Genomic DNA, 20141 nt, shown 5'->3' with positions numbered 1-20141 from the left:
ACACCAGAGGAGAGCTTGCACTAACGGGGAGTCGAGTGATTCCCTGAGAGGGAGGGACCTCTCTGGGGAGGTGCAGTCTCTTTGTCTCACTAGGGGGATGAGCGTGGAGTCCCCAGTCACGGGGCCTGTGGCTGGTGCCTCGTCAGGGGGACGTGAGTGAAATCTGAAGTGCGTGTCTGCGTGGCGCGGCTGTAACGTGACAGCTGCCGCCCTCCCCCCACTCCTTCTCCCCGGCTCTCGCCGCCCCCACCCTGTTTCCGAGCGAGGAAGCCTGTCTGGCAGCACCGACTCAGCTGTCATACCACATCAGTTTTTGTGGGTTCCCGGCTAGTGGAAAAGTGCCAAACGCGAGCAGATGATCTACTTAATGAAACGCTCAGGAAGAAAGCTTCAGTTCCAGTTATTAGGGGGTTTACACATGACATAAAGGCACGCCTTTTCCCAGAGCTTTTCCAAATTGTTCGCAGTAGGTGCCATACAAAAACCGAGTCGTGTTTCTGAACCCTGGAATCCGATCATGGCTTCTCAGAACCCTGTCACACATTGCAGGGTCCTTCCTTTTGGGGGCAAACATCGAAAGTACTGAATAGCGTGATGGAAGTTGATTCTATTTGTTCAGCATCAGTGAAAGGCACAGTACACGACTGATACTACAAAAGAAAAATGAAATGAGATGTCTCCTTGTGGACATAAACCAATTGAACAGCGAGTCATTTCTACCAGATGTCAGCTCAGAATCAGGTCGTGTATCTATCTGTGCACATGGATGTGTGTGCTGCTCTAATCTGTAACATCTGCATAGAGTTTTATGGTTTACAAGGCTCTTTTATATCCTTTGTCTGGTTTTATTTTTTAACAGCCCCATGGAGTTGATATTAGTATTCTCCCCACCGCACAGCAGAGGCTGCCGAGGCTCTGCTGGGACAAGTCGCTCCCCACAGGGTGTGAGCTGGTAAATGGCAGGGCCCGGGCTTGAAGTGAAATCTCCCAAGTCCAGTTCCAGAATGTGCACGCCAGTATATGGAGTTGCTGATGTATTCAGTACCTGGAGTTGAAGCACACTGTGTTCTCAGGCAACGTAAGAAGTTAATCACTTGCGTTACATTTGCATTTACTCCGAGATTGTCGAGGCGTGAAACATACTGGAGTGGAGGGGCAGGGCAGAAGACAGCATTCACACGCACAGCGCTCTTCATCTGTTACTCTTACTCGTTGATGTCCAGGTACATCATTTGGCTATTGAGAAGCTAGAGGCCCAGGGGGTTGGAGGACTCACTGAGGTCACCCAGGTCAGAAGGAGCCACCTGATCCTGTGGACATTTTGTACCCTCCCGTGGTACTGGGTTGCCACAACCATATGGAAGTATAAAATGGAAATACATTTTACATGAGGAAAAAAAAATGGAAAGGGGGGGATTCAGTAAATAAATGAACTGAGATCCGTGGGCCATTTTCCAGATGAGGAAGCAGCGAGGAGAGGCCTGCTCAGGGTCTGCTAACAGTGAACTCGAGACAGGCTTCTGACCCTCCCGCCTGAGCTGGGCCCATCCCCCCACCCCGGGTCTCTGCTTCAGACAAGCCTTTGGGTGCTGAGTTTTCTGTAGGTCTTTGAGCTGGCAGGTAGGAATGCTCCTAGAGTTGATCCAGTTCTCTATGGCCACCTTCACAGTTGGAAGAAAACCTTCCATTCCGCACTACAGCAACCCTCCCTACCAAGTGAGACTGCGATCTCAAACTCATATAAAAAATTCCGTATTTCTCAATGATGAGTCTGCATTAGGACTCCCAGTTACTTTTAGATGGAAACATGATTATTTTCTGTTCTGTCCCACTCTGTTTTCCTGCCTAGTTGGGGTTATATTTTCTGTCTAGCAATAATTTGGAACTGCCTTATTTTAAGCTTTGTTTTTCTTCCCATGATTTCCTTTCTCTTCCAATTGAATCTACACTCAAATAGGCTTCCTTCCCACCCCCACTTTCCCCAGTTCTCATTCACTGGGTCACAGAACCTAATCCGAAAGGCAAATGCTCAGCCTCTTCTTGCTGTAGGCAAAAGCCAAGAGGAAGACTCACTCTTCAGCAAGCCTGTGACCCGGGCTGCTGCTTGTCACTTTATGAAAGCTTCTTCACCTGTCACTCACCCCGTGTGCCCCTGACTCCCTACATGTATACACACCTGAGGAAAAATGCCTCCAGCCCCTGCACCCCAGCCACCCCCACCCCACCTCCACAGAAAAATCTGCAGACCAGAGTGAAGGGGGCGGGTCCGAGGGGCTAAGGCATTGGGCTGCTAGAGTACCTCACATGCGAGCGTGTGATTCTGTGCACGCATGTACATACCTAAGTGTACACACACCCATATACATACATACATACTCTGGTGCTCCTTAGGCTCTGTTTCCATTCTTGAACCAGTAGCATTTGGCTCTGGCTCATGGCCACTTCACAGAGAACACTTGCCATAGGACCGGTGGTTGCTACAAGCGTATTGCCTTTGTTTATTTCATTTACGCTCTCCCCGTCTACAGTGGCAAGGCAGCACTGAGAATCTAGTTTAAAACTTGAGGAAACAGGCCCAGGGAGACCGGACTAGCCCTGCCCCAGGCACAAGATAAAGACCTGGGGCCCCTGCACACCACTTGGCGTCTCCCAAGCCTTTGATGGCTCCCTGTTACCTTACCACTAAAATGCAAGCCTCTTAGGCTAGCAGTACTTGAAAAGGTTGTGTTTTAGGCTGTGAGCTGCAGGCACCAGGGGTGACTGATCAACATTGCCCCATCAACCAACACAAGTGCTCAGTAGGGTGAGGGAGTAAAAGAATGAACTAGTTAAACTGGTTGCCGTATCTGGCCCTCCTCCCTCGTGCCCTCTAGCCTCGGGGATTTCCAGAGCCTGGGCTCTCAGTCCATTTCCCAAAGTACATTTCTTGTGTTGGAACCTGGAATCCTGTGGATAAGAACTTTCCTACTGCTTGTAATCCCTTCTGATCCCCTCGGCAAGGGGCCACCTTTCAGGAGGCAACCACTTCTGTAACTGGGCATCAAGGTGTAAACCCCATTCATCCCTGAGCACACCCCCTCCCCAAAGGGCAACCTGTGTGCTTATCACCCATCGGGTTGATTCAGGTTCACAGCTTGCTGATTGACTTTGGTTGATGGGAATTACCTTGACTTGTGACCTAGAAGAACGGATAACAAGCTCCTGGGAGAGTGGGGACCCTTTGCAGTGAAACTGTGGGCCCCAAAAAGCGATCAGACCTACTCTCGCAGCTGCGTGTTTTGGGAAAACTTTCATCTGTTGTGGTGCCTAGACTGTAACTACAGATCTTTCCTGCATCTTTAAAACTCGAGTGCTTCTTTGGATGACCAGGGCTGTGTTTGGAGGTCATGTTATAATTAAAACGCACGTCTTAGAGTGAAAAACCAAGACAGAACTTCCTCTGAACTCTATTTCCTAAACTTCAAGTGTGTAAACATGACATGAAATGGGAATTGTTTAGAAACAGTCACAAAAGCAGAAGCTATCGCTCTAAAGCCTGTTCCACCGGAATGTTAAGTAGAAGACTGTTAAGTAGAAGACGAGGGAATTCCACAAGCCGGGGCTTCCCGAAAGCAGCAGGGAGCGAGTGATAAGGCCAGCGTGCATGGGCTCTGACGACAGCAGATGTGGCAGATCCCAGCTCCTCGAGCAGCCCAAGTTACCTCCTCATCCCGACGCCGCCTGTATCCTCATCGGTCCTTGGGTCCTATAAAACTCCTGGCACAGTGCCCGGTGCAAAGCAGACCCTCAAACAAGAGCCGTCAGCACCACCACTAACAATAATAATCAAGAGGACAGTTTCACGTGCCACATCTGCACATGAAACTTCTTTTTAAAATTTCCTCAATTTTTAAAAAGACTTTAAATTTAAAAAATTTTACTACATTAAAAAAATATGTGCTCTGTGTGAGAAGATTCAGCATACAGGCATAGAGAAAGTAAAAGGTGAAATCTCTCTCTAGAGACAAGGATTGTTGTTAATAACTTGTGTATTCATTTGGCCTTCGCCCATTTGCTTTCAGAACTACACATCTCCCAGTATTACAAGCATGTTTTCTACATAAATGCTTTTCTGCTAAACATCATTCTGTGTCACAGACCTTGTCCAAGGTCATCTGTTCTTTTTTTTTTTTTAAATATTTTTTTATTTATTAGAGAGAGAGTATGAGTGGGGGCGGGGGTGGCAGAGAGAATCTCAAGCAGATACCATACTGAGTGTGGAGCCAGACTCGGGCTCGATCTCACTACCCCGAGATCATGACCTGAGCTGAAACCAAGAGTTGGGCGCCCAACCAACTGCGCCACCCAGGCCCCACGAGGTCATCCTTTCTTTTGAATGCTTCTCTACTGTGACTGTGGCACAGTGTATTCCGTCATTCCCTTATTTGTAGACTTCTAACTTGTTTCCAGTTTTTTGTTCTTACATTCCGAAGCAAACACCCATGTATACGTACTTCTGCACAACGGCCTGGGCATTTCTGTAGGATCGATTTCCAGAAGTGGAGCTTCGAACTGTGGGATATTTAATTTTTGTGAGGTCCACCAGTTTTATCTCTGAGAAGTCCATTTCCAGTTACTACTCCCTCGACTGGTCTATGTTATCATCCCCTTCCTCAGGTAGACAAATATTTTTAAAATACTTTTTTTTCTGTGCTAAGTTCTGAATTTGCAAAAGGCTCTTTGTTTCTGTTCCTTCAACCAGTATTTACAGAGCATCTGCGGAGCCGCACTCCGTGCTAGGAATTGCAGGGGATGTGTCTAGAGGGATTGGAGTTAGGACTTGGCCCTCCGAAGCTGGCGTGGGCATGAGAGCCAAACATGCAAATGTTGGAACCGTGGTAGAGAGTCCCAGGGTCCCTGGGCTGACTGCTGACGTTGAGGATGCGGGGCGGCCGGGGCGGGGAAGTGGTAAGAGATGTCAGGGAGCGCTTCGCGGCTTCTTGAAGGGAAGGGCTAGTGAGAGTGTTGGGTGCATGTTCTAGCTGCTGCACTGCCCCTGGCACACTGCGGGGGTTCAGTGCATAGTGCCCCAAACTGAGCAGACACCTGGGACTTGGGGCTCTGAGGTGGCAATTGCGGGCCTGGGCACCCTGGATGGAGCCAGTTGGAAGAGGCACCAGTGGTGAGGGCATCTGTCTCCAGCACGAATCTCAAGGTGCCTTTGCTCTCGTGTTCTCAGCGTTGATGGCACCCGTGTGAACACGGGGTGGAGTCTCTTCGGACACCTTTTAGGGTCCTGAGAAGGGGCCGTTCTTGTATTTCCCAGCACAAAAACATCATTCTGCAGATGTTTCTTTCCAAATACTTCTTGGGATGGTTGTATGGGTGGTGTAACCTAGTAGCTGCTCCCGGGAAGTCGCTGCTTGGAAGTAATTCTGGACCGTGGCAGTTTTCAGGTTCCGAATTCTTGTGTGTAGCAGCACCCACATACCTTCCCCTTCCCCACTTTTCTTTCAAACGAAACAAACACTTCCTTGGGTCGTTGTGCTGTGACACCAAGAAATACAAGGTGTGACAGTAAAGTTGGGAAGATCAGTCAGGTGGGAATTGTGCTGATTTCTCACTCTGACTTTGGCAAGTTCTTTCTGTCCTGGGTCTCCCATTTGCTCCGTTAAATGGGGGCGCTGACTCTGCCTACCAGGATCTGTCTGCAGGCCCGTGGTTATGAGAACCAAATAACGAAGGACTTGGATGGCCAGAAAGTGCTATATGGAAAGAGGGAGTCTTGCTGTTGGTTTTTTTATTGAATTTGGGTTGACTCCTGGGCCAGGTAGGGATCCCTGCCAAAATTCCTGGTCTCATGGTGGCTAACTGCATATTGTGGATGAATTTTGGAGGAGTTTGTTGGAAGTTAGTTAGGACACCAAGGTCAGGGACCCCACACACTGGTAGTAGGATGGGTACTCTCATTTATGTCCCCTTCTTGGCATGCCGAAGCCACAGCACGGGAAAAAGAAGCATGTGTGAACATCCACTCTCACAGAAAAAAACTGAGGGACTCTGGTGCCACAAAACACACACACACCCCTGCCCCAGCCTCACCTGTAGGAATCCTAGCCTCCGTGGATCAGGCAGCTGGCCAGGGTCACACAGCTGGTGAGCGGAGGCCAGGCTGGTCCCAGGCTGGCCGCCTCATCATCACCATCCAGAAGGCTGAGGTTGTCTAAGTCCCCGGGGGGATCAGTTCCTCCTGAAGCAGTTCCAGATTGAGGAAGGCTGGGGCAGAGAGCTTGCCAGATCTCAGCAAGCTGTTTCCGGCCAGGCAGCTGCTCCAGGCACAGGGCACAATGCCAGCAACACCCCTCAGTGTGAGGCAGTGACCCCATGGCTGGCTTCAGGGCTGCCGCCACCACCAGATGGGTATGGGTGAGGTTTGACCAATTTGGCTACCAACCTGGCATGTGGCGAGGAGGGCTTGTCAGGTTAAGGTGAAGGGAAGGGTTGTGCCTGGAAGAAGTCTCTGGCTCTGCCCTGGGAGGCTGGCACCCTGTACCTGATACCTTTATAATCCCTTCCTTAGGACCAACCAGACGAGCTGGCAGCATGTGTTGGCCACCCCTCTAAAGATGAGGATGCACTTGAATACCTCCTTAATGGGCATTCTTCCTCGTGACACTTCCCTGTGCTTTCTTTTCTTTTCTTTTCCTTTCTTTTCTTTTCTTTTCGATTTTATTTAAGAGAGAGAGCAGAAGTGGTGGGGTGGGGATGCGACAGGAGAAGGAGAAGCAGGTTCCCCGCTGAGCAGGGAGCCTGACACAGTGCTCCATCCCGGGACCCTGGGATCATGACCTGAGCCAAAGGCAGATGCTTAACTGAGCCACGCAGGCACCCCCCTCCCTGTGCTTTCTGCCCAAAGTGCCTGACCACAATGATTACTTTAGGGACCTGTGCGTGGTCCTAGTCAGATAAACCCTGAGATGACCCGAGTACCCTTCCTAGTGAGCAAACTGGTGACCAGAGGGAGGAAGTGGCCTGCTGGCATCACTCGGCGCAGTGGACCAGGACTCCGCCCTTCTGCTGCTTGCTTCCCTTGCTGACCTGAACTCATTCATGCAACTGTGGACCCAGAGGAGTGCAGAGAGCCCCAACTTGGCTTGGAAAAGCAATGTAGACAGTTGCATAGTTCAGAACATGGGCTTTGGAGCCAGACTGCCTCTGTCACTGGCTTGCTGTATGACTGCCTTTAAGGTGTTGATGTCGGCAGCACCCTCTCGTAGAGCTGTTATGGCAATGAAACGAGGAGCCAGAGGCAGTGCACACAGCCTGCACCCCCCCATCATTCTTAGAGCTCATTGTAAAGAGTGGAGCCTTTGAGACCGAGGCTGAACCGGTGCATCAGTCGGCTTGCCCGACCTGCAGTTTTCTTACCAGTCAGGTGGGGGCAGGGGCTTGGGTTTGGTCATGGCCCTTCCAAGGCTTGCTCTTTGAGCTTCCATGAAAATGGGCCAGTGACACTGCTCCGGTGAGGGACGTAGCCATGACTGGTCTGGCGTGAAAATCTGTCCCCTATGGCTGTATCACATTAGTGTGTGGCCGGAGGCCTCTGTGGAAGCTGGGACCTTACCGCACCCAGCAGACTGGAAGATTGCAGTCTCTTTATAAGTACTGTCCGTCAATACTCAGAGGACGTAAGATGGGGCTTGCGTCTGCCTCCATTTGCTGAGCCCCCGGGTGTCCCTTCAGGGCCCTGGCCTCTGTCTGCAGCACAGGGGTCAAGGGAAACCTGCCCGTCAGGACTGACTTGAGAATGCTGGTGCCACCCGGCCCTCTGCCCCTCGTTGGGGTGGAAATGCTTGCGTTTGGGTTGTTTGCAGGAGCATGTCTGTCTTTCTGGAGCACTGGGCATCCTCTGTCCTCTTCTTGAAAGGGTGGAGCCCTAATTGTTTGCAGGGTCAGACCCTCAGATCATCAGCAGCTGATTGCCACATGCTGGTGTTTCCTGTCAGCTTCTGAAAAAGGCTTTTTGGGTAAAAGTGCAAACCTGATCAGGGCTCCTGATCCACCTTTTCCAGGTTCCTGCCCTTTCAAGTATGCCCCCCTCCTGGCATTCAGGGCCCTCCATAGCCCAGCTCCAGTGCCCTTATCTAGCCGCTCCCTGTCCCTTCTTCCTCATGAGCGCTGAGCCCAAGGCAGCTTACAGTATGTGGTTCTACCTCAGAACCCCTTGAGCTTTCCTCTGGCCACGACTTTGCTGGATGCCCTTCTGGTGCCCCTCATCTTTACCTGTCTGTCCTTTCCTGGACTCGACTCCACCCAGGGCTCACCATTCACTGTCTGTGAGATCAAGCAGATGCTTGGCCCTTGAGGGGCCTCCTTGCACTAGGACTTGAGATTCTGTGAAATGCCATCTCCCTGAAGGTTTTCGAAATCCCTAGGACAGCATTTGCTTTCTGCCTCCAGGAAGCTGCCACTGTACCAGTTTAGGGTACCTGGGGCCAGTCAGAACTGGATTAGTCCCAGCGGGGCCTCTGAACCTGAGCCTGTTTCTGCACTGTAAAATACAGTAGCACGTGCCCTGGTCAGTGCCTGGCCCAGGCAGCTGCCCAGTAACTCACAACTGTTAATAACTCAGGGCTTATGGATGTTGGCATCCCGATTCTCCTGCTAAACCACCAGGTCTGGTGGGGGGTAGGGGGCAGGAGCCTTCTCTAACACCATGTGAGTGCTCAGCATTTGGCCTGGGGCCCACCTTAGCTCACAGTAAGGGCTCAGTGGATGCTAGAGAAAGAAAAGCAGGCAGCTCCTTGATTGCCTGTGAATTTGGGTCTTGCAGTTGACGTGGAGTCAGAAAGCTGTCTCTTGAGGAAGTTGCCGCTCTAAATGGAGACTTGTTTATGCACTGCTTTGAGCCCAGGAGCAGCCAAGATCCTGGAGCAGCAAGTTCGCCTCAGTGAGTCTCCACAGGGGATGGCGACAGAACTCTGGCCTGCAGCCTCTCAGAGGCCTCAGCACGCCACAGCCATCCCTGGAAGCGTGCAAAGTGACAGGCAGGGCTGAAGGACTCAGCCGTAATTGCAGAGAGGGCCTGAGAGCTCTGGGAAGAGGCCCACGTGGTTTCTGAAATCATGAGGGAAGCATATGTGGTGTCACCAGGTGCGCGGGCTTGTCTCCCCTCTGGTGCCACACAACAGGGGGCCTCGAGGGAAGACCCCGTCAGACTCCATCACTGCAGCTGACCGAGGGAATGGAGCAAACTGGGCTCCCTGACTCAGACCGGGGCCTTGCCTTCACCCTTGGGCTGAGCATAAAAGAGCAAGTGGTGCAGGTTCTGCCGGGCAGCGACAAGCCCTCTCTGCTCCGTCGGACGTGACCATTGTTCTTGTGCCCCGCCCCCTGCTTCCGCAAAGCTCACACTCTGCTTCTTGGGTGTTTCTGTGCACGCCTGGAAAAGATGGTAAGAGAACTCCAATTAGTCAGTCTCCTGGCTTCTAGACAGCTCCGGAAACCAGACTAGATAGAGGAGGAGGAGGTGGGGCCTCCTGCTTGTGTTGTGTTGGGTTTATCTCCAGGCTTCATCTCCGAACCTCCCTGCCCCGCCCTTGCTGGCCTGCCACGTCCACCCAGGATGACTGCTGCTGCCCCATGCCGCCACCTCGGCCACTAAGGGCCACCTGAATTCAGGCATCCGGTGAAGCACCTCAGTCGGGAGTCGGGCCTTTCTCCAGCGAATGTTTTAACAGTTCAGATGGGGATGAACGTCCCCCGTCTTCCCTTTGATGCGGTGCCCTGGAACTTGGCTGATTTTCAGCTGCAGGCCTAAAACAGCCCCCCCGCCACTCCCGTGCAGCTCCTCGCTTGGTCTGTGGTGCTGGGTGTGATTTTAACACCTCAGACCCGACTGAAATAGATGCCCCTGCCTCCAGAAGATTAAGAACTAGACAGTCTGATAAAAGAGATGTCAGGAAGCGTCTGGGAAAGGCAGGAGGAGGAGTCCTGGTCCAGGATTTAGAGGACCCCTGGCCTCATCCCTGCTTTCTTCCCTTCCCCGGGTCTCAGTTTCCTCATCTGTAAAATGTAGTGATTAGACTACTGATTGTTGAGACCTCCCCTGTGTGCTTCTTGTGACACCCAAGACTTGATCCAGAGCAGGGGTCCCCCATGGAGGCACGAGATTGCCAAGCAGCAGCGAAAATCAGAAGTTTTGGATCCAGAAGTGGAAGTAGGTTTAGAAGTTGGTGTTGAAACCCTTCCATTTCGAGTGCAGGGTTGGCCTGTCAGATTTCGGGAAGCAGACCTTCCGTGGCTGGGGGACGAAGAAGGGCAATCTCCGAGGAGGAGACGTCTTGGGCTGACATTCCAAGGAAGCCTGGTAGTAGTAACTGGAGTGACAGCCACATCCCCAGAGTGCTTTCTGTGTACCAGGCGCCGTTCTAGACGCTGAATGCACGTGAATTCATTTAACTCTCATGACATCCTTCCAAGGTGGTTACTGTCATTTCCCCTTCCAGAGATGCGGAAACAGAGGCGACTTGCCCTGAGTCCTTCCGTAGAGCCGGGCTTTGGCCCCAAGCAGTCTGGCAGAATCTGTGTTTTCAGCCACCACACTGTGCTGTGGAACCTGTCACTCACCTGGACCCAGGGCTTTGCCTCCCTCCAGGTGGATAGTACAGGCAGTCAGTGGAAGGTTCATTGTTCTAGTAATGCAGCCCTGAATTTCTGAGTCTAGTCTATCCCCGTCCCTGGCATCTCAGGCGTGGGTCCCGGTGTCTTCCAAGCCATGATGTGGGAGAGGTCTGGTGGCACAGCCAGGCACGCCCACCACTGGCTGAGTAGAGTTTTTTTGGCCTGGGAATGGAGGCCTCATGGGCCACATGTCCCTACTGAGCTCTGCCGCCCTATTATTTGGGATCTAGTGCCGATTCCCAGACAAGCCCAGCTGGGAAAATTAGAGGTGAGGGGCCTGCAGGCCAGCGTCTATCATTTCCAGCTAGGCTTCTGCACGTCTGTGCCAGCCTCTCCCCGCCCAGCTCCACCCTGCCTGGAGGGTCTAAGCACTTCTCCTTAGGCACTCTTGGGGGTGCCGTCCCATGGCATCCAAGAGCATCCAGAACCCACTTCCACCAGCCTCCAGCTTCCTCTGCCACCAGGCCCTCTGGATGGCCCGCATCCCCCACATACACCTTGTGCTTCTAGCCCCTGTGCCTTTGCTTCAGCCCTTCCCCCATCAAATGTCCACTTTCCCTGCGACACCACTGCACTATGACCTCATGTCCAGATTCCTCAAGGCCCTCCCAGGCTTCTCCCAGCTGAGTGATAGTAATCACATCTGCTCCCTGTTGGGGATCCTGAGCCATGTCTGTGCTGGAGGCTCTGGCCCTCCCTCGCCAGGGGCTTCTTGAAGACCGGGATCGTGTCTCCATCTGGCCCTTGTACCAGTCATTCAGGCTGGGTGCAAGGAGGGGTGGATACCAGTGCTGCTGGAGGAGGCAAACGGATTTCCTTGGCCTCAGTCTCCCAGGCACCTCCTTTTCCTGTTCCTGAAGGGTAGGTGAAGAGGTAAAGAAAGGTTTCTTTTCTTCTAGTCTTTTTACTAGTAAAAGATATTTACCATAAAATGTGTTACACATTTTTTTATTTAGATATGTATCCATCTGCTTTCAAAATAGAGATCTGAGGTTGTCCATTGTTTTTAAAAATGTCTATAATGAGGCCATTATAATAGAAATCAAAGTCCATATAGAAAAAAGGGTGAGTGAATCTATACAATATCTAAAACAACATACTTATTGAAGTTAACTAAAATTAACTGAGCTTCCTGGCAGCCAAAGCAAAGAAAAGAAGGGTGGGAGTGCAGTGGCACAGAGCTGGTAAACCCTGGAGCACAGTGTAGCTTGTTGCTTGTGGACTTGGGGAACCGTAAACCCTCATTAGATCCACTCAGGAGACTCTCGGTTTGCCCCAAGCTCTGTCCTGGGCCCCTCACTCAGATAATCCCCTGGCCCTTGCCTCTCCACCCGCCACGGCCCTTGGCCAGCACCCCTGCCTCACCCTCCTGGCTCTATGCCTTTGGTGAGTGCTCCCAGTGTCCCTTCCAGGTCTAACATTCTCTGATTCTAGAGAAAGTGCTGATTGATTGATTGATTGATTGATTGATTGATTTTTTTTTCTCTTTATATGTAATTCCACTTGACAACCTTTCTATTCCAGAGGTCAACAGAAATCTCCACCCTGTCAATTTAATGTTTCTGCTCCCTGCCAAAGAGGCATGAAATCACAGCCTGCCACTGATATTAAAGGTCATTTTCCATGAATTTATAGATGGTGATGTCCAGATAACTTGTGACTTAAAACATATGGTCACCAGCTCCCCTATTAGATTAGTCTCTGGACCCTCACAGATCAGTCTTGGTAATAAGGAGGGTGGGCCTGGTCATTAGGCAGGAGACAGTGATGTCTGGTGAGCTGGCCTGGTGCAGCAGCCCTTGACTTCCTGGGGCCCCTCTCGGGAGGGGCGAGCCTCTCCTGGGAGGGAGGATGCTACCTAAATGAGCATTTTCTCAGGGAAGGGCAGCTGCTTCCGAAAGGCACATAGCTCCTGTAAGCCCAATCTTGCTTCAAACCATATTTACTTTCATGGTCTCCTGTCTTAATTACATTTTTTTCTTTCCTGGCGTCCCAATTCATTATTTAAAACAACTTTCAAAAAATAATTATGCAGTAATTCCTTCCCCCACGCACAGTAGCTGCTTACCTTCTATATCAGGTTGTCGGCCTTTTATTCATGTGTAGCTGTACTGACAACATTGCTGTCATCAGAGTCTGCGTATTGTGGGTAAAGTGTGTGATGACAGTGTTCAGCAATTCCTCAGCAAGGAGTAGGATTCCCTTTGGGGCCTCGTCCACAGTGGCCAGGACTTGTTTAGAAAGCCCACATTATGCAGTTTGCTCAACACATAAACAGTCTTGTATTTTACTTTTTAACTTAGCATAATTTCATGCATGCTTTTCCATGTAGCTACATAATCTTCAGATTTATCATTTTAATGGCTGCTTAATATTCCATCCAGTTAGCGTGCCGTAATTTACTTAACTGTTCCCTATTGTTGCGGCCTTAATGAAAATTTGAATTCACCATGTACTACAAGGGGGAAGCTTGTTTTAATGATTACCATTATAACATCCCCTGCCCTGCCTGCATGCCATTATTAACCCAGCTTTCGGAAGGCACAGATGCCATTGGAACAATAAATTCTGTATGAGAGGTGTATGCACAAGTCCCTCTGATTTAATAGCTAATCTGTTCACTACACATGTTTTCCTTTTATGCTGATATTTAGATAGAATATCCATCTCTTCTGCATATTGTGTAATACTAACTATATGCACTTGGCATATTGCTCCACATACTTTATCACTGCTGTCGGGGACTTCCATAAATTAACAGGAATTTGGGGGTAAGGAGTGGTTTCTGGCTGTCAGTTGTCGTTCATTTATCTCGCCCACACTCATTGAATATCTGCTTGCAGCCAAGCTCTGTGAGGGAGAGAGCAAGGCACACCTGATTATTGGAAGCCCACAGATGTGCATCTGTGAATTGCTTTGGGGCACCCAAGATTAAATGGTGATTCTCGTGCAAAGTGCTTTGTAAACTGTAGAGTTAGTTAATCCTCGCTAGTCCTGCTTGTAAAGTAGGGTAAAGAGGAAGGTGGTTTTCCTGGGTCAGTCAGTGCCTGTCAGCTGCAGCCCCAATGTCCTCAGACTTCAGAATTTTCCAAGGACAGGAGGCTAGACCGCACTCGTAGAACCAGTGAGAGTGACAATGATGATGATAACCCCACAGAACAGGTTAGAGAGTTCTGTAGGTTTAGTGAGTTAGAGTTGTCTATAGTGTCTTCCAGTTGGTATTCACTTTGAAGTGACCAAGTCCTACCTTTTATAGCTCTTCTCTTTTCCTCTCCCTCCCCCATAGAAAAGGAAACATCACCCTTAAAACTAATGAATGATACCAGTTTACTCAGGGGACCCAGTAAAGCCATGTTTTGCCAAAGTATGAGACATCTTCTCAGAGGGGACAGGACTTTAGGAGGCCTGAGAACCATATAGTGAGAAGGTTTTTTCCATTTTGTTCCTCTTTCTTTCTAAAAAGAGAACGCGTTTGCCAAAGGGAGTATCTCTGAGTGCTGTTTGCAGCCCCACCGGCTGGCTAGCCCTTGCTCATGTCCCTTCTCAGCAGAGGGAAAGCAGGCTTTGTGCTAGCTTCCCAGCAGGCACTGGGACCTACCTGCTTGGTTTTGTTCTCATTCTTTCTTTTTACGTTTATCAGCTGTTTTTAGGAAAGGCTAATGACTTAAGGGTCGTGATATAAAATTTTTGTCATAAATTTATTAACTCTAAAATGTGAGGCAACGTAAGTAAAAATAGAAAAGAATAACCCAAGCGGTACTTGAAAACAGCAAAATCATGAAGTTGGCATGTGACTTAAAGAGGTCTGGGAAACACTACCGTGATGTTAGTTGATGTCAACACCGGCAGCACTGGCACAGCCTCAGTCAGCTTCTGTTGTGTCAGGGCGTGTGCATGGAGATTTTTGTCATCCCCGTAAGCTGGCCCAGGAACGTGAAGCCCAGCCTAAAAACAATGCTCTTGCTCAGAAGGGCTGACGTCACCGGGTGTTGTCAGCCGCTCTTCAAGGCACGTAAGTCCCGTGGGCTTCTACCGTGTCTTTATGCCGTTGCAACTCTGATTTGGAGAATGCCTCAAGAGTCCTTTTAAGAGGCGCCTGGGTGACTCAGTCGGTTAAGCATCTGCCTTCGGCTCAGGTCATGATCCCAGAGTCCTGGGATAGAGCCCTGGGTCCGGCTCTCTGCTCAGTGGGGAGTCTTCTTCTCCCTCTCCCTCTACCTGCCGCTCCCCCCCCCCCCCCGCCTGTGCTTGCTCGCTTGCTCTCTCTCTCTCTGTCAAATAAATTTAAAAAACTTAAAAAAAAAGAGTCCTTTTAAATCGTTCACTCTCAATGACCCTCACCCCTTTTATGTCAGACCTTACCTCTCCCCTCTCACTTCCTTGAACCCAGTGCTCCAGCAAAAGTGGATGGTGAATAGACATGCAGTTTTATTCTGCCTCAAAAAGAAACAAAATTCTGACACAGGCTACAACACGGAAGAACCTTATAAACATTATGCTAAGTGAAATAAGCCTGTCACAGAAAGACAAGTACTGTCTGATTCTCCTGATACAAGGTGTCAGGTTTATGGAGACAGAAAGTAGAGTGGTGGCTGCCAGGGGCTGGGAGAGGTGGGAATGGGGAGTTAGCGGGGAATAGGTACAGAGTTTCAGTTCGGGAAGATGAAAAAGTTCTGGAGATGGGTTGTGATGATGGCTGCAAACAGTGTGAACGTACTTAATACCACTGAACTGTATAATTAAAAATGGTTAAAATGACAAAATGGTGTTATGTATATTATTACCACAATGAAACAGAAAGGCAGTGAGCCCGCCCATCCGCTCCAGCCACACTGCCTTGGCTCACCTTGGTCCTACCACAGGGAACGCCAGCCCTCCTGTGTTCACTTGTCACAGTTCACGTGTCATCTCTCTCCCCCTGCCTCGTCCCTTACAGGCCCTGCAGTGAGCCCCTTTGCCCCGGGAATTATGATGATTTAGGTGCCTGTTATACCTCTTCTGGAAGTAGGAGGCTTCCTGAAAGCAGCCTCTCCAGTGAACCCTCCTTTCCATATGTCCCATGCAGGCCCTTCACACAGAGGGTGTTTAGGACCAAAGCAGGTAAAGTGTCCCTGTTTGACTCAGAAGCACCTGATTCTAGCATCCTGGCATCCATCTTTGAGCCACGACTGGCCTCTCAGAAATGAGCAGCAGCTGACCTGGATGCCCGCTGTCTGGGGCCTGGTCTAGACAGGCAGTCCCCCCTCAGCCCACAGATGGCCAGGCCTTGGCATCCTCTCCAGAGGATGATGAGTTCCCCCCCTTATTCAGCAGTGAAACAGGACATGTGCTCTCAAGTCCCTCGGATGTGCTCAGTGTGTTAGAAGACAGGCAGAAAGAAACACAGGGAAGGGGGTGCTCGTGGGGCTTTATAGGGGAGAAAATGGTGCCCCTGGGGAGGCTCTTGACTTGTTAGCTGAAGGAAAACATGAGGATCGTTTGGCCTAATTCATTTTTCAGGTAGAGAATGAAAGTCCAGAGGTTGGGGAACAGTTGTAGTGGGGAAGACCCTATTTGTCTGTAAAGCAAGGGGGTGAGGGCTCTTTCTGTTCCACGCTGATGTCAGAACATACCTGGAAGATCACGTGCACATCTGGGCCCTGCCCTCGCAGACTACAGTGGACGAGCAGATGGCGTGGTGAGCCTTCTGGTTCTTTCATTAGGTCCAAGAGCCTGAGATCTTTGTGAGGAAGCCTTGCCCTGGGAGAGCAGAGACGCTGCCTTCAAGGGGTGGGGAGGGACAGTTCAAGCTCAGAAACAGGGTTCTGTTCCTGTGCAGTTCTCCCCACTTTGGCCGGTGACTGAACTCCTGTGGGTGTCCCCTGGCAGATCCCAGGTGAGGAAGTGCACGCTACGCATCTGTTACATCTCTGCTTCCTTCCTTTTCGCCTGCAGAATTTCAGAGGCAAGAAAGTGTCCGGTCGCAGCACAAAGGCATCCAATTGTACGACACCCCTTATGAACCTGAGGGCCAAAGCATCGACTCAGACTCCGAGAGCACGGTCAGCCCCCGACTGCGGGAGAGCAAGCTGCCCCAGGACGATGACAGGCCCGCCGACGAGTACGACCAGCCGTGGGAGTGGAACCGGGTCACCATCCCAGCGTTGGCAGGTAAGGAGCCAGTGGCCCCACTCAGGGGGCTGCTGACCCACCCTCAATACTCTCCTTCGGTAAAGAGCATAAGTGCACCGGGCCCCCCTGCTCAGGTAAACCACACAGCTTCATCTGATAATCCAGTTGGGCTGGGCTGTCCTGTCTTCTAGTCCAGCTGGGCCCCTCAAAGATGATGAGGGTCCTGGAGGTAAGGGAAGCCAGGTCAGGCCAAGGGGAAATCCAGGGTCTGGCCCCTAGGGCCTCAGTTCCAGTCTCCGTAGTCTTCACAGACAGCCCAGATGATCTCATTGTCTGACTCTGTCTTGATCCTGTTGGTAATGCTGTAATTCACTGAAGCCAAGATTCCAGAAGGAGTTTTCTGAAACTCCTGCTGGGCCTGAGGGAGCCCGGTGCTTCCATCTAGCTGTACGGCTGCAGTAGGCCTGCACGCACCCAGGGCCACCGTGTCTCCTTCCCAGCTGGGGCATGAAGCCATTCGCGTTGCACAGGCATGGGTGCATCCTGACCTCAAGCTGGCTCTCGCCGTGGCCAAGGATGACTGAGGTGCCCCCCTCCACCTCGCTCTGAGACTGGTTCTGCAGAATCTGGATATCTGTCCCAGCACTTCAGCTCCTCTCACACAGCCTTTTGGAAAGCTGCCTGCCACATGTGTCACAGGTCTTAAGCTGATGTGCACACCCTTTGATTCTAAGCCCAGCCTTTAGGATCCATGCCAGGGTTGTGATTGAAAGCTCAGAAAAGGCATTGTTCATGATTATGAAAGGTGGGGAACAACCAGAATATCCAGCAGATAGGGATTGTTTAAATGGAATACTGTAGAGCCACTAACAGGTGATGTTGACAGAGTTTATAACAACTGAGGAAAATGCTTCTGTTAAATGTGAGGAGGTAAAAAGCCAGATGCAAAGATTTCTTATGCATCTAAGAGTTCAGGCATTTGAAAAAAGACATTGAATGACTCATTTAATTCTTGCCATATTGAAGGTTCAAAAGGGAGAGTTTTTCTTTTCTTTTTTTAAGATTTTATTTACTTACTGAGAGAGAGCGTGCACACATGCAGGGGGAGCAGCAAAGGGAGAGGGAGAGAGAGAATCCCAAGCTGAGCACGCAGAGCCTGACTCGGGGCTCAATCCCATGACCCAGAGATCATGACCTGAGCCGAAATTGAGAGTCAGGTGCTTAACCAGTGAGCCACCCACGTCCGTAGGGAAGTTTTTATTTTTAATTTAAGATTCATTTTTGCCTGAAATCTCCCCTTTTCCTGCACAACTAGACCCTTCCTTTCTAGCCCCCAGCAGTGAGGCCTCTGCCCGACTCCATCCTGACCCCTCACTTGATGTTCTAGCTGTTCCAGCCACATACTACTCACAGTTCCCTGGACGTAGTGTGCAGTGTGCAAACCCCATTCCTTCTGCCTAAATGTCCTTCCCTGCCATGTGCCTCCGTCCAGACCCAGCTCAAATATTGCCATCTCTGTGAGCCCTCCCTGAGACACAGCCATGCATCCCAAGGGCTTTTTTACTGCCTCTCTGGGCCTCTTGAGCTTCTTGCACTCAAGTCTGGTAGAACGTTTCTTTCATCATATGGTTAGTTCTGTTAGGTGCTGGTCTCTGCCTGCCAAACTGTGAGTGCCTGGCCAAGAGCCAGAGACGAGCATAGTGTGTGGTTGAAGGTCAGGTTGCCCCTGTGCGTTTCACAGCCTCCTGTCCTCCCCTGGCACAAAGGAATCCAAGGACTGCCCTGTCCCCTGGCATGGCTGATAAGGGGCTTTCCTCCTCCTGGGCATGAGAGGAACTGGAATGGGGCCAGTGCCATCCAAGAGCTTACTCTGTGCAAACACCAGTTTGATTAAAGGGCTCATGCGGCAGCTCTCCCAGACATCTAGGGCCCTTGGCATGAGGTGGCACTGCAGACAGGTGTGGGGCCTCACACTGGACTGACCACCTGCAGGTCACTCGAGGGTGGTGTTACCTTTGATGTTCTAGTCTGGTCTGGTGCCATGCTGCTCAGAACGTGGTCCCTGGACCCGCAGCATTGCATCACCTCCAAGCTGGTGAGAAATGCAGGGTCTCCAGCCCCACACCAGACCTACGGAGTCAAAATCTGTTTGAACAAGGCCCCCAAGTGATTCACATGCATGTTAAAGTGAAAAGCACTTAGCCTAGAGGACCTCAACTGTTCAAAAGGCTCTCGGACCAGAACCTGCCCTCTTCTGCCCAAAGGGGATTTTAGAACCTGTACATTCTTTACAAAGGATCACAAGGTCTCAGCTAGAACTGTATCCTTGTAAGTTTCTGGGCCACAAATACCATTCTGGACTTGGCTCTATGTCACTGCATTCCTGTCACAAGTGTCATTATAGGTCTATTTCTTAGGCTGCCGATAGAAGACAGACTCAGAATCAGGTCCCCATCTATGTCTCATCAAGTCACTTGTCTCTGCGTGGTCTGCTCCAAAGCATATACCAACTGTCCTCTTCCCAAGAAGCTTTTGGTTTGATTCTGATTTCTGGGGCATAGAAGGAAGCTTTTTCACTCGGGCTGGAGGGGTGCTGTAGGCACCAGCCTTTAGTCATGACCAGGTGCCTCCCCATGCTATGGACAGAGCCTGCTGGTGTCGTGTTAGTAGGTGAGGGGCACCCTTCGGTGTCCTAGCCCAGAGTGAAGATGGAGTGAGAGGTGGATGGGCCACCTTCCAGGTAAGGAGAATGAGCTGAAACAGCCCAATTGGATAGCCCGAGTGCTGCCATGATCCCATTTGTAAACCCAGAAGTGTGGCTGCCAAGAATGCAGGACAGTGTTCCCACGCGAGTCAGTAGTGTTTGTGCACACGCGTGGGTATGTCTGTACACACATGCTTTAGCAAGTCATCAGTGTTGTCGCAGAGTAAGGCAATGCTTATCTAGGCCCTGTCCTCCTTGCAATACCTGTTTGAAATGTCCCACATGGTTTTCTAGACTTTTAGGAGCTCTCTGATGGGCCCTGGGAGCCCAGGGTGCAGGATCTGTAGCTGGGGGGACTCTGTATGGGATAAAGTTGGCTGGGCAAAATCGTTACTGTCTCTTTCCACCCTTGTGTTCTCTGGTTCTGCATTTTTAGCCTGGATGAGGGAACCTGGGCAGCATTTTCAAATTTCCAAAGGGTGTGGACTGTAAGGGGGTCCCAAAGGGCAGAGCTGAGCCCACCATGAAGGAGCCACGGGGACTTAGGGTCCAGGTGAGTGATAAGAAGTTCATTTATACCTGGAAGTATATAATGAGCTTCCCCTCGCTGGGAATTGTAGCAGAAGCTCAGTTGAGGCAGGATTGCAGGTAGAGGCTTTCCCCA

The 20141-nt window shown here is 50.7% G+C and overlaps 1 protein-coding gene across 1 annotated transcript in view; it reads left to right on the top strand.

Moving 5' to 3' along the window:
- Positions 1-20141, top strand: part of SHB (SH2 domain containing adaptor protein B) — a 135073-nt gene that overhangs the window by 69635 nt on the left and 45297 nt on the right. The window contains exon 3 of the mRNA XM_008708007.2: positions 16597-16812. Within this exon, the coding sequence (XP_008706229.2) occupies positions 16597-16812 (216 nt within the window). The remainder of the gene's footprint in view (positions 1-16596; positions 16813-20141) is intronic.

This window comes from Ursus maritimus, unplaced genomic scaffold (genome assembly GCF_017311325.1).
Source record: "Ursus maritimus isolate PB19 unplaced genomic scaffold, ASM1731132v1 scaffold_17, whole genome shotgun sequence".
NCBI lineage: Eukaryota > Metazoa > Chordata > Mammalia > Carnivora > Ursidae > Ursus > Ursus maritimus.
Note: the sequence above shows the minus strand (reverse complement) of the source record. Positions and strands in the feature narration are given on the sequence as shown.